This window comes from Xiphophorus maculatus, chromosome 23, assembly GCF_002775205.1.
Source record: "Xiphophorus maculatus strain JP 163 A chromosome 23, X_maculatus-5.0-male, whole genome shotgun sequence".
Lineage (NCBI taxonomy): Eukaryota > Metazoa > Chordata > Actinopteri > Cyprinodontiformes > Poeciliidae > Xiphophorus > Xiphophorus maculatus.
This window is the reverse complement of record NC_036465.1, coordinates 7,112,380-7,127,112: the sequence shown is the minus strand read 5'-3', so window position 1 is coordinate 7,127,112 and position 14,733 is coordinate 7,112,380. Positions and strand designations below refer to the sequence as shown.

The 14,733-nt window shown below is 39.3% G+C and overlaps 1 protein-coding gene across 9 annotated transcripts in view; it reads left to right on the top strand.

Annotated features, from left to right (window-relative positions):
* Positions 1-14,733, top strand: part of dlg3 (discs large MAGUK scaffold protein 3) — a 119,041-nt gene that overhangs the window by 9,321 nt on the left and 94,987 nt on the right. For 4 of the 9 annotated variants that reach the window (XM_023328795.1, XM_023328798.1, XM_023328794.1 and 1 more), the window contains exon 1: positions 13,007-14,261. In XM_023328795.1, coding sequence (XP_023184563.1) covers positions 13,866-14,261 — 396 coding nt within the window. In that variant the 5' untranslated portion in view covers positions 13,007-13,865. Of the gene's footprint in view, positions 1-4,686; positions 4,773-8,027; positions 8,139-13,006; positions 14,262-14,733 lie in introns of those variants that run through there. The other 5 variants (XM_023328797.1, XM_023328796.1, XM_005799493.3 and 2 more) reach the window with 3 other exon arrangements.

Here is a 14,733-nt window from a genome sequence, read left to right as displayed (position 1 = left end):
GCAAACTTTTTACCATCTAAATATAGATCTAGAATAAGTTCTGTCAGAGTGGCTTCTGCTTTGAATTGTGTGTTTTGTCTCCTGGCCAGGAATTTATGTGGTCTCCAGACGTGGAGCATTGCTGAGACTGTTTTAGAAGGCCACAAGATGTGCAAACAAAAAAGCTGTCTGTACTTTATGTGACTGAGAATGAGAACGCTGACATCTGAAGGAGAGGTGCTCGAGCACCTTCCAAAGAGCTTGTTGCCTTTTACAGGAACAGAAAAAGTAATTAGAAGTGTTAACTGGAAACCGAGGTGCCCAGGATGCAGTCAGAGAGCAAATTCTGCAAGACTTCTCAGATGCAGGGTTTTTTCACTTAAAGTAGAAATAGCACTTATGTTATTAAAAGAACAGGTCATATGACTAAATGTATTGATGATACACTAAAAATAAGGAGAACGTTTTTTTAAGATGAAAGGTGACATGTTTTTCTTGATTACATCCTAAAAAGTGCACTGAAAAAGAAAAAAAATATATAAGGCATTGTTTACGACAGCAAGTAGTTTGCAGAGACATATTTGTTCACATTTTAAGGTGCTTGGCAGGTATCCTGGAGAAATTGCCTCCACTTTTACATATTTAGTCTGTGTCAAGCGCTTTGGTGTTCCAGACCAATTTAATGCCGATCAGGGCTTTGTGGAGGCTGCACCATCTGTTGCAGAACTTCCTGGTTGACTGGAGATGATTATTACTGTCTTTGAAAGTATTTAACTGTGTAAAACCTTTAAACCAACTTTAATGTGTTTCAGGTTTGCTTCCAATCAGCCAAACTTTCTGATAATCTTTAGTAAATATTCTCTTGGCTTTCCGAAGTCTCCTAAAAATGTTTGCTTCTTGGCTGCTTTTTCACCAGTTTTCTGGTTAAGTTTTGTTTCTGACAAGAACAGCACATTGTACTAGTTGTGTTTTAAAAAAATGAGGAGTGTGGGGGAGTAGAAGGACAGACAAAAAGTGTCAGTCCAAAAAAACTATTTACAGCAGATGAACAATATGAGAAAGTCATGGTTTGTAGTGCTGCGACAGACTGGCGACCTGTCCAGGGTGTACCCCACCTCTCGCCCGAAACGTTCGCTGGAGATAGGCACCAGCACCACTCCCGACCCCACTAGGGACAAGGGTGTACAGAAAATGGATGGATGGTTTGTAGTGGATAATAAAGCTGCAAAGGCATGACAGAACTCCTAACACTGGATGTACGTCTTTATTTAGCCTGGAAAAATACATATTAAATTAAGCTTTTTGTTTCTTGGGTATTGCCAAAGTTTATATGTAACAAAGATGTTGAAGTCAGGCTTTGATCATTGGATCAAGCCCTACCACCTTTCCACCACAGTAAGACATTAATACACATCCTTATATTGTTTAGATGGTTGACAACGTTGTCTTTACTGTCTGATCAGTTAAACATATATGCTTCTATAACTAGATTTTGCCAGCCAACCCAAAAGGTTCTTGGTGATGTTGAGAAAAAGGCCGTGGTGTTTTTTCACATTCAGTTAGTCACTTTAAATATCCAAATTTTGTTTCCACATTTATTGAAAGTCTTGGTTGCAGGTTAAATAAATGCCAACTGACATAACAAAACATTAGCATGGAACAAAATCTGAACTATTCAGCTTAGATATGTGTGTGTTTGCATGTACATGAGAGTTTGTCTAAGTGAGGCTGCTCTTTAGTCAGCTGGTCAACAAATTGCTCTTCCCACACATGGCTTCACTCCTCCACATTCAGACACAGAGATGAGTCAAATGCTCCTTTCTTACACTTTTGTTCCCACATTGTCTTGTTGGGACATTCTGGCTCATGTCTCTGTCTCAAACACACACACAGAAGCCAGAATTTGATCATTTTTATAACAAAAATGACATATCTTTGATTTTGGAAAATTACAAGATCTCCTATTCAAAGGAATTTTGAAACCCGACTTGACCTTTTAGTGAACCTGTTTTAGTGAAAGCTGATGAACTCTCCTGTCATTTCCTTATGTCAACGTTGCAGTTGCTGGTCCTGTGTTTGGCATCAGCAAAAATGTCACAGTATATGCTCATCAAATGCTTGCCACTCAGAAGGAACCTGAAAGGAGAGTGTGGCACGGTTAAGAAACACTCTAAAAATGCATGGAATAAACATAATGCTGATTTTTAACTAAAGACATGTCCTAATCAACATTTCCTCTTTGAATTTTTTTTTTCAAAAAGGAGATATTCTGCAGATTTTTGAAAAATTTTCATTAGTAGCTAATTAGCTAATTGTTAGTTATTTTCACCTGTTACAGTTTTGTGTATCTGCCTTTTATTACTTAGACGTAGGAAGACGTGATGAATTAGGATTAAAAACATCCTTGCATTTCCTACGTACACATTTGACACTGTGGGATACATGTAGCATTTGATCAGCATATAAGCCAAACTACTACTGTAATGAGCACCATTGTTTAGAGTCGGTACAACTGCAACTCAACCCCATAAAAACCTCACCTAATCTCACAGTACAAGATCCAAATGCTCCACTCAGCTCTGCATTCTTACTGCTTGAAAGTTAAAGTGAAATGGATGCAATTATCAGGCCTCTAGAGGCCACTTAAATAACTAATTTCATTATCCTACAATCAGTTCATCCATAAATATAAAACACTGGCAAAAGCAATATACCCCGTCCCTGCACAGTGGAATACTAAATGACACACCCTTGATTTCAATATACACACACTATTCAGAACTGGAGAGCGTCAAAGTGGCATACCTATATTCAAAGATGCTTTCACATCTTTGAATGTGAAAGCACATTCAAATATAAACAAAAAATCCCCTTATTCTCTACATGTAAACCTGCATAACAGTTTTCAACATGCCTGCATACATGTCATATATGCTAAACAGAACAGGTGTGTTTTTCCATATCCTCACTTTATCCACTTTGTAAATGTTTTGCTGGAATCCACAGAATTTCTCAGCAAATTTTTTGGCTGAGTTAAAATCAGAGCTTTTCTTTATAGTTTCAGCTGAAAGAACTTCCTTCTCTCATATGTGATGCCCCACTGTCTTGTTGAGCCCCAGACAAAACGATGATCTTAAAAACAACAAAAGGAGAACTGCCCTTTTCTTGTTTGGTTTGATGGTTTTAGAGTCTGGTGTGCGCTCTCCAGGAGACAAAATCTGTCAACACTGGAACAGTTTTAAATAAACTTCAGCAGTTTCCAACTTTGTCTCCCTGTCGAAGACTGATCAGTAGCAGTTTTGTTTTTCTTCAAACACAATTTTCCAGATGTTTCACCTTTGTTCTGAGGTAGCAAATTTGCTTCATAGCATTGAAAGTCTTGGATTAATTTTGCTCTGACTCTGTCTTGTGGTATTCCAGGGTGTTGACTGAGCCTTAATCCTAAAACTGCCATTTATACTGGCAAGTTTCATTCCTAAAAACTTGGAACAAAGTCCCTTCAGCTGCTGTTGCTATTAACCCTATCATGTTGCTGGTAGATTTACTGTCCTATCTTGACTTTTTGAATTTTAAAGGTATAATATCCAAGAACAGAATCATTCAGTGTTTGGTTACACTTGTTTTGACATCATTTCAACTTATTTGGCATACTCAAACCAGGCTTATTATTTATGTCCTCCGTTTATGGAGTCTCTTGATACACAATCTACTTTGGCTCATGACTCCACTGCACAATTGTATTTGACGTTTTTTTTAATTGGTTTTGTTCAACAATTACCAACTCTAAATTATAGAAAAGGTGAGAATATGGGTCATTTTTTCTTTTGGCCCATAAATCCTTTATACTTTCTGCTCTGAAATATCATTGAAAATGCATCCATCCATCTATTAATTAATTGGTTTTACTCACTAATCACGTTAATATGAAGTTAACCTTGTGTTGACCTGTAGCTGCTTTTGGGACTTTCCTAGAAAGATAAATAAAAAGGAGAATTGGAGTTACACCAATAGATCATGCACATTGAGTAGTGCTATTTAAGGACTACAAGCATAACATTTGTGAGTGTTTTTACTGTTATAGAGGCTTACCTGCATGCCTACACTAAGCAACACTGCACCATATGAGAATGAACCATAAAGTTACATTCTCGCTCTCTCCTCTGTAATGGAAAAAGCAATAATAAATCATGGATGTCTGGAATCAGAAAGAAAATGTGATGTGTGTAGAATAATAAACAGAAAACATTCACTAGATTCTTTTTTTGGTAACTGATTGTGTTGGCTCTTACCGACTTTCTAGTGGTTAAAATATACAGAATAAGTCCTAAGGCACATCAATGCATGGTATTAGAGACAATCTTTACTAATACTCTGGTGTCAGCAGGGGTCATGATCTTTGATAATCTATTACAATATAGTTTTTTATGTAGAGCTATAAGATAGTGTTATGTCTCTCAGACACTGATTGATACTCTGAGCCACATAGTTCAGCAAATGAATATATGGAGATGTTTGGAAACGTAAAGACATGACTTCCATATAAACAGTTAAATCCTAATCTTCCAATTTTACCCAATGAAAACTGTGAGCTCCCTGAAATTCATCAGCAGAAACAAAACATAACTGAGAAGTGATTATGTTTGTTCTTGCCAAAGTAAAGAGAGAGAAAAAAAAATCATTATTGTTTTACTTTTTTCCCCCCCACAGATATTCAAGAGTGTTACGAGGTGACCTTGCAGTTGAATGCAGAACAAACTGTTGTAAAGGAAGACAGCGGGCAGGATGTGTGGGAGGTAATTTTACTGCTTCACATTTTATTGTAGATCAGAGAAAATGTGCTTTATGTTTACATTGAATGAGATGCCACTTGTGTTGTGTATGAATTGCTTTTACTTGGCAGCTGAAACAAGATGTCATTACCTGCGTTCCTAGGATTTCTACATTTTACCATGAGTCATGGGAGCTTTGACTTCATGTGGGTGACGAAAGGCACACATAACTATTTGAACTCAGGAACCTTTTCCTGACATCAAGGACATTTTGGAGGGTTTTTGGAGGGAGAATGGGTTGTGGTAAACACTTCTTTATGAACTTTTAAACTATTGTCATGTTTGCGCTGGACAGCTATTTTTACATATACTCCCACAATTGTTTACACACCAAAGATGCTCCAGTATAATATTTTTCCAGCTAAAGTAACTTTCTAATATACACTGGAAACCAGAAGTTTACAAATGTTGAATAAAAAGACACATACACCATTTTTCTTACTGTCTGAACATAAATCAGACCAAACTTCTCTTGTCTTAGGGCAGTTAGAATAACCAAAAGTATTTTTATTTGCTAAGCACCACAATAACGAGATAAAAAGTCTGTCTGAGATTGATTTAATAATGTCTTCAACATCTCATTAAACAAAGAAATGATAATTTCATAACTTTGGAAACTTCTGGTAGGTTAACTGACCCAGTTTAGTTTCAGATGTACTATAAGGGCACAAATCTCTGGGTTTCATAGTCTACTGATTCTTTATTTTGATTTTTAGCAGCTGCTATCGGTGAATCTTTGACTGCTGATAGTCAGATGTTTTTAAAGCTTGAAATTTTGAATGGCCAATTAAACCAATTTATAAAATGTGCTTATTTTCTGTAACATATCCCCTGTTTTGAGAATTTTGTTTTGTTTTTTTCAAGCCTTATTAAACTATTCCTCAGTGTTTTGCAGTTGTTTGGGAATTACTGGATTAGTTAAGCATGAACTGCTACTTTTTGGTTAATTCAAGCTCCACGTGTTCAGAGTATGTCCGTTCCCAGTTTGAACATCTAAACCCTAAATTATGACCACATTCTGAACGTCATTCAGCTCCTCTCAGTACCCCTGTGATCCACCCTCTTGACTTTCTAATTCGGTGCTGTGTGGCTCCTGGTCTGTCCTCCTTTGGTACCAGCTGGCTGTGGGGCACAGACACAATCCTGAACTAGTTGAAAGGATGAAGTGGTCCTGTTGGGAAGTTTAAAAGGGGAAAAAGCAAGCTACTTCATGTATATCCGCTGAAGTGCTCATCTGTATTCAAACCCTGCTGTCACATGAGTGGAGGATGGGAGGGAAACTAAATGAGTCTGCAAATTCAATGATTTGGTGCAGAGCAGCAGGTGAGAGAGGAGGAGGAATACCCTTCTTTGGGTGAAGAATGGAAAACCTGTTAGAGTACACTCTTATAGAAGCCTTTTAACTATTTTATTTTACACAGAAATAATACTAACAAAAGCTTAGTGAGCTCAGTTCAAGTACATCTGCAGTCGTTTATAATTATCTCTGTGAATATCAGACCCTTAGCTGCTTTTATTTGCCAGAGCAGGAAACTGGGAGGGGCATTTTCTGCTTTCAGTTGACCTGCCTGTCACCTCTGCCATGAGGAAACAAAGCTGTCAAAGCTAAACGTACTCAGCATCTCTGACATAGCACAAGGTCTGTTTGTTTAAATTTGAAGAAATTGTTGAGAAAAGGCTGCAAACATGACATAAATTTACAGAAGTATTTATTTCCTGTTTGTTCATTGGAAGTACTGCAGCCTGCATGCTTATGGCTGAGGGCTGTTTCTATATAAACACTTGTCTTTGTGACTTGAGAATGAGAGTAGATGTTTCACTCGGGTGCTATAGAGGGATTTATACAGAGCTTTTTTTTTAATAGTAATTCCTTTTGCAACTTGCTACTAGTGAGGACTTGCTCTAAAGGCTGCCCTCTGGTGTCATTGACTGGACTCTGTGGTCTAAATTGCAGCATTGGTGGGCATACATTTCAGGTACGAAATACTCTTTAACTATGCAAGCTTCATTGGTCACCATGCAGCCCAGTATGCTGCACTGGATTTGTTTTGGGAGTTTGTTTGGCTGTAAGTCTGCTGCTGTATTGAGTTGGCTAATGTGAATTTGACCTACAAGACGAGATCAAACAAACAGTTCACACCTGAGCTCCACCAGCAGGTGATGGTTTCCAGAATAATGTCAGTATTATATAACAGGCAAGTAGTCTTCTTATTTTTACTTACCAGGAGGTGCGCGCATGCTAATTAGTGTTTTAATTTAATAAAGTATTTGCATTAATGTTATGTTGTCTTTTTCAGTGCATTCGGGTTAGATGTTGCATATTATATAGAAGTTATTTATCGCAATAACTTCTAGGACAAATTATTGTCCAGCATAATTTGTTATCTAGTCATGGTATAAATAAATGTTTAAAAGCAAAGTTTATAATATCAAATGTTTTATGAACTCATGACAGTGGTTTACAACTGACTTTTTCAGCTATACAGTATATACTTTGAATAAATTAAACTTTTACTCTATGTTCACACTGCAATCAAACTCCAGTAAAGTTTGTGGCAACATTGTGGAAGCTGTTTTTCAAACTGTCTTAAAAAAAAAGAGGCTTGAATAATTTTTCACCAATTTCATCATTTTTAGTCAGAGTTTCTTAGTGACAAATTGTGAAAGTGAGGGCAAGTTAAAAGCAAATGTCTTTTTCTTCTTTTAAACCCACATATTGTCTTATTTCTCTGATGTGTCACTTAGCATTTTCTATTGAATTGTGAAATAATTACAGCTGAAGCCAAATGTTTACACACATCAGAAATAGACACATAACCTTCTTTCCTTACTGGTAGACTTTAAATCAGAATTAAACTTTAAAATATACGTAAAGAGAAATAACATGAAAAGTTAACTGCGAAACAAAGGTGATTTATCTTTTTATAGTGTATGTAAATATCTGGAAATATCTAAGCTGTTTAGTTAAAGTGATCATTTTGAAATTGACAAGAATAGCTTACACAAACTATTTCTATTGAAGAAATATTAAGAATATTGTACTTTCATCCTAAAAAAAAGTCTCTTATTGTTGCCCTATAAACCTATCTCCTTTTCTATGCCTACTTCATCATGTTTACAATGGCAGGAAACAGGAGGGATTCATATCATGCAGAACTGCAGAAAGTTCTTGAAACCTATTTTATGAAATATAAAACCAAACATCTCTGCTTGCTGCAGGACCAGGAGGATGAAGGCGTGTCTCGGGTTCGAGTGACCAGCAGGAGCAGTCCCCTCAAAGTGGAGCGAGTCTCTGGTGTTGTGGCGCGCTCCCTCGTCGAGATGCCAAAGGTCAGTGGAGAAATGACAGAAATACTCGCAATAAACTTGTTAAATAAACACAAATACATACATCTTCTTTTAATATTATTCTGTTAAGGCATCACAGAAAGCATCTTGAACTATTTGAGTCTGCAAGCCATCAAAATACAACCTAAGTGTCTTTCCTAAAATGTATCTGTTTGAACGTGGCTCAGCAAATTATTAAATCAGGAGACAAAATACATACAGTACAGACCAAAAGTTTGGACACACAGTTGTGTCCAAACTTTTGGTCTGTACTGTATGTATGGTAGCGTTATTAGATTTTATCCTTTTACAGCACATTGAAGGTTACGGTGATATGTTACAATATTCAAGAGGTCAAGAGGTACAAACATTTTTGCAAGACACTGCATGTATTTTAAAATTTTAAAATAACCAATAGATGTCACCTGAAAGGGATTCTTTTGTTCAGAATGTCAATTTGTTTCGGATCAGGATTTCAAGTGTTGGACTTTTTGCAGTGTCGGTTAGTTGCTTAACTAAAGGATCTCGGTTCTTCAGCTGCTGCTTTTGGCCTTGTATGAACCAACTTTTTGCCAGATCTACAAGATGTTTGGCAGTTTCTTCAGAGGCTGGCCAATATGCTTCTCACATGAGCAATCGGATCGGTCCTTGTCTTTCGTGATGCATCTCACTAGCCTGCCATTTTCCTCAGTGCTTTTACAGGCCCTTGTGTTCACATGCGTTCCCCATTACAACACGGCCAGTGGCACATGGCAGCACAGTGGCCGCAGGCGCTTTGCTCCTCAGCTGCGCCCAGATCTAGTGCAATGAGTGGGTGGTGGAGGTGGGGGTGTAAGCATGAGGATCGGGGAGTTGAGAGGGGGTAAAAAAAACAAAAAAACTGGAGGGGTGCAGGCGGTAAGCACATGGGTTCAGTGTGCATGGATGATAATGGCTGCATAAGAATCCAGTGACGGCACAGGTTGTGTGCATGTTTGATCCTCCCACTGTCATGTTGGGGGAGGGAGGTGAGGCACAGGGAACAGCAGAGAGCGAGAGGAAGAGAGGAGAGGCGAGGCGGTGATGGGGGGCGTAGAGAGAAAGATGTGGAGGGGGAGGCTGGAGAGTGATAGCAAGGCGGCTGAGAGGCGAGGGCCGGTGCAGTGCGGAGCTGGAACGGACACCCAGAGCTCAGCCTCCCCGCCTATCCCCCCAGTTACCATGGAAACCACATTCCTCCCCCGCCTGCATCCCTACAGACTGCTCTGCCGCTCTATCTTTCTCTTCGCTTCTCTGTTTTTCATGCTGTCTTTTTCATTTCTCTTTTAATTCGTGTCTGTTTTTTCTTTTTTTATTCCTCTTTCTTCTCTTTCTCTGGCGCGTGCGGTGTTGCACATTTTGCGTCGATGCACACTCAGCAAGCACACTGATTTCAGGTGCGTTGCACTCTTCTGTGGCGGGGTGAATAGGCAATTACAGTTTATTTAGCATTCCGCTGCACTCACAGATGCATAAGCACTTTGTTGTATTCTCTGCATCTCTCTATTTTTACTTCCCCTTCTGTTCAGCACCATGCTTCAGTAAAGCCCCCTCTAGTCATTGCATTTCTGCCCACACACAGGGCACCTTAGCTTCATCACTCCTCTTCCATGGCATCTGTCGTGGACCTGCAGCACCTTCATCATATTTTTCCAAATACCCTCACCTTCTTGTCAGTTTTTAGCTGGTCTTCTAACCACTTACTTGTGTCCCTTTTCATAGCTCTTCTGTTTTCTTCTTCCTTCCCTTTATGCTTGCACAAAATCCACCATTTCTCAGTGGTGCAGCTCTGATAAAATCTCCCTCATTAACCATCAACTTTAGCTTCCCACAGCGGGTATATTTCCCTTTCTCATTATTCCATCAATTGGTGGTGCTGGATTTAGTTTGTATAGCTGAGCAGCTGCTTTTTTTTCTAATTAATAGTGTCTTTGCCATCTTCTTTTTCAGTATTTCATCATGGGATGATGCATAACCCCACATTACAAATGTCTGATGCAATAAATGTAAAGTAGCATGTAGACTCTTGTTTATTGCTGGTATTTTTTACACATATACAACTTGCTTCTTCATTCTTTCCTGCAATAACTGAATGTTACAGCAGAGGCTTAGCGTGTTTTTATTAAGAACCTGCCCCTTTAAGACTGCCTCACTACCGACTGTCCTTTTATGGTCATACATCCTGTCAGGTGACAAAGGAGCAGTCACACAGCTTCTCAGAGAAATGCCTAGAAATGACTGAAAAGCTCAATGCACGGTTTGTGCAGTGGTTGGGGCTTGTAATGCTCGTTATGACTACATGAATGTCTGTGTGTGTGTGTGTGCGCGTGCGTGGGGGGGTGGAGGGGTGCGTGCGTGTGTGTGTGTGTGTGTTACAGGATGTCCAGGTGGGTTTATGTAATAAGGGCTGTGCAGCCTGGTTCTGAGCTGATAGCGTTGAAAAGGCTGCAAGGAAGAAAATGATTTCCTAATTTAATGCATCTTCTTTTTCATTTGCCAGTAGATTTTCAGAGGGCACATTTATTTCAAATAGAAATCAATTTATAAAGCGGTCTAATTCATAAATTTCTATAGCTATAATTGGTACTTGCAAATACGATAAATGAAGGAATTGGTTTCAGTAAAATTAATCAGGATTAAACTGGAATGTATATAATTTCATATTAATTTGACCTTTTTGAATTTTGCCTAAAAATTCTGTTTTTTATTATATTTTATTTTATTATTTGTTATTTATTGATTATTATTATTATGTAATGTTAATTTTAGTTTTTTTGTCATGTTTTGGGTTTTATAAGCTACTACATTTTGGCAGTACTTGAATATTTAAAGAATAATGAATATTTAACATTTAATACTAATATAACAAACAATATTAAAAGTTTACATACTGTATGTCCACACTGATCATTCTGTGATCATTTCTCTGTTTGCCTCCTTCTCTTTGATTCTACAAGGCCATATGGTTCTGCTTATGGGACATTTTCCATCAGAAAAAAGTTTATTCATTTCATTAAGTGAGTTTCTCTTCATTTATATAGATTAATTACACACTTTATTTCCCTTTATTTATGCATACAGATAATGAAAACATTTAAAATTAGGATATTACTTCAGACCAATAGAAAGCACCATTTTTAATACAGAAATGTGGAATAAATGAAAAGTATGTTTAATACCTGCGTAAAGGTTGCTATTTTGAAAAACCAGCCTCAGTGGCTGTGGTGATTTGAGTTTTTCTGTGTGTTTATTTTAGGTTTCTGTGTCTTTTGAGTCTCCATGTTGTCCTGTTTGTTTTGTTTGCTTATGTTTTCTCTTCTGATGGCTTTAAATTGAACCATAGAATAACACCGGGAAGGATTAGTTGCCACATGCACGTGGTCATGTGTACCTGGATCGATATGCTTACATCGTTTGCTTCAAAGCTTCACCTCGATCCTCTCTTTGACTTCAGAAGAGTTTGTGGCTGCATCCCCAGGCTTTTCGCGGTTTCCTGCTTCTGCATACAATTGCACAAGTCTCTCCTTCTTCTTGAAGGAAGTACTAGGATAGAGTGAAAGAATATCATTAAAATGAAGTGAGTTACTGTTGCATGTAATTAAGTGTGGCTGAGCCTGCTGTGTGAGCCACTTTTGGCCTCGTCTTAAGATCCTGTTCGGTTTGATAAGAATGCTACTCTGACGTTGAATTTCAATCTGAAGCACACCGTGTTCAAATATAAGCGCCGTAACATGCAAGGCTACATTTAAACACACGATGACACACCCAGCACTGTTCCCCATTAATAATGCATACGTACAGGGCTTTAATGGCGACACTGTAACACTTTCCATCTGCTCCCTGTAAAGTCAAACCTTTCACTCTGTGTCAGGATGTTTTGTATCTGGTTTGTGACTAAACTACAAATTCATAAGCATGTAAAGCGGCTCCCAGGCAGTCCTATCAAATTACTGAAATATTACTGCCACAGCAACATGAAAGCCATATAGGCTCTCCTCTCCTTTTCCCTTCACACGTTCACACTCTCAATCTCTTCCTCCACCCACTCGAAAGCCAAAGCGTGTAATCTTATTGGTTTGGTACACATGTGTTGATGTCATCATTGTGAACATGAAATAATTCCCCTATGGTTCCTAAATGAGGATCCACGAGGGCAGATTTCTCCCACTGTGCTCTTTTTGACCAAGTCTTGCAGAATAATTAAAAAAAAGATGAAGAATGGTTGAAATGTAAAATCTCTGTGATTATCTTATGCTTATGCTTTTTCTTTGAGATTGCTTGTGGATGTGTGTTGTGGCACAGAGCCTCAGGATGGCTAGTGATAGCACAGGACAGGCATTAAGTCTACAGCTGAACTGGAGATGACCGGGGAGGTGGCCAGTGATCAGTCGGAGGGACAGGGGTGCTCATTGTATGTTGGATTTTGGCTGCACTGGCCTGATGAAAAACATGGATTAGACTCACTTTTGATGGATTACAGTCTGTGGTTGTCATTGACTGATTGCGGATTAGGACTCCCTTGCTCTTTCTCTTGAAAATGTTAAGAAAATAAACACATGCGGTGCTTTTAAAAAAATTTTTAAATTTTTTTTATTGTGGCGTACTTCATGAAGAAATGTCTTCTCACCCAAAGCGGGCAGCAGCGAGGCGTCGGTGTCGCTGCCCCTTTAAGAGCAGCTAGTGAAGCGCTCAGTCCTGTTGGTGCTGCTGCTGCTGATGGCGACGCTGCGAGTTGATTGGCTGTGGCTGTCAGGACTGAGCTGCTAGAGGGATGCTGCTATGTATCCTTCCCCCTCCTCCCTCGCTGCTGCTCCCCTCTCTCTATCTCTCTCACCAGCCTCCCTCTTGCTCGCTCGCATCCCTCTGAATAATCCACATCTAGGGCAAGCTGACTGAGAGGCGATCCAGCGCTCAGCTCCTCTCTGCAGCCTGAGAAAAGAGACAGAGAGCAAAAGGCAACGATTTTCAACGCAGGAGGAAAAAAAGAACGTGAGATTTTTTTTTTGACACATCAAGAAGATACAGAATCAACAAAGGAAAATTTTCATTTGCGGATATCATTTATTTATACATATTGTTTATATATCTATATATATTTGTACACACGCATATAGATATTTATATATATAAATATACATTTATCCTTGTACATATCTGTATTTGTGCTCGTCTGTTTATATTAATATTTTTATATGTATTTGTGTGTGTAAATATATATGATATATAAACAAAAGAATCTATATATCTATGAATTTATATGCGTATCACTGTGAACCAAGAGAAGCAAGAAGAAATTTTTATCATCAGGGCTGGTCTCTGATTGCGTGGTGGCATACAATATCTTAAATATTTCCTTTGATCTTCTACGTCAAGAGGACAAAGACTACGTGCCCATTTTGTATTTTTTGTTTTCCTGTTGCTGCTTCCCATCCATCTCAGTTTCAGCTTCTTTTTTTTTGTTCTCTACATCCACGAGGAATAAAGCAACCGGATTTGACCAAAACAGAGAGTGAGAGAGAGAGAGAGAAAGAAAAAAGAAAAAAAAAACACGACAGAGGATAAAATCTGTACAAATTCCTGTGATTGGTGTTATTTCCTTCGGCTCTAGCGCTCTGCGAGCCGATCGCCGAGTGCCGTGTGAGATCTGAGGAGGCAGCAGAGACCGAGTGCCACGCCGCTCATCCCAGCGTCAGCCCAGCCAGCACAGCCAGCATGCACAAACACCATCACTGCTGCAAGTGCCCAGAATGTTATGAGGTGACCCGTATGGCAGCTCTGCGCAGGATGGACCCCCCAGCGTACGGAGGAGACTGGCAGGCCGAGCCCTATGGATACCCACCTGGGTACGGGGGAGGCCAGACCTTGCCCCCTCCAGCCTCAGGAGGGGGTGGAAGCATGGGAGGAGGAGGCGGTGGGGGCGGAGGAGGAGGTGGTGGAGGTGGCACTTTGGGGAGAAGTAAGGGCAAGATTATGTCTGGTGGAGGCCCTGGAGGCCCCAACCCAAAGGGCCAGTCCAAGTGTGGCCCCAAAGTAAACGGCAACAACTCCAGTGGACAAGGAGGATGGTGGCCTGAGTGCACCTGCACCAACCGGGAGTGGTACGACCAGGTAATCCTCTTTTCTCACTCTGTTAGGGTTTTGTAGAGATCACATAAGTGATTGCAGTAGTGACAAATAAAATCAGCTACTTCAGCTAATTAAAGATACTTCTAATTTAGCAGTCACCTCAACCCCCCCACCCCGTCTCTTTAATTTGTTGACTGGGGTTCCTCTGTTGGAACAGGATGAATCTGGTTTCAGTGCACGTACATGGAGATGATCTGCATGTTTGGGACTAATGCAGATGACTAATGCCTATAGATTTAACACACCTACTGTGTGTCGTCAAAGGCTTACACTGATGCCGATGCCACAGGCTAAAGGATTGTGGGTTTTTTTTATGCTTTCAAATTTAGATTTCTACTCTGAAATTAGTGTCCGACTTTTGAAATTAGATGAAGGAAAAATGGATTTGTTTCTGATCAGCTAAGTAAGGGATAAAGTCTCATTAGCAAATTGATAATGAAATCGATGTTTGACA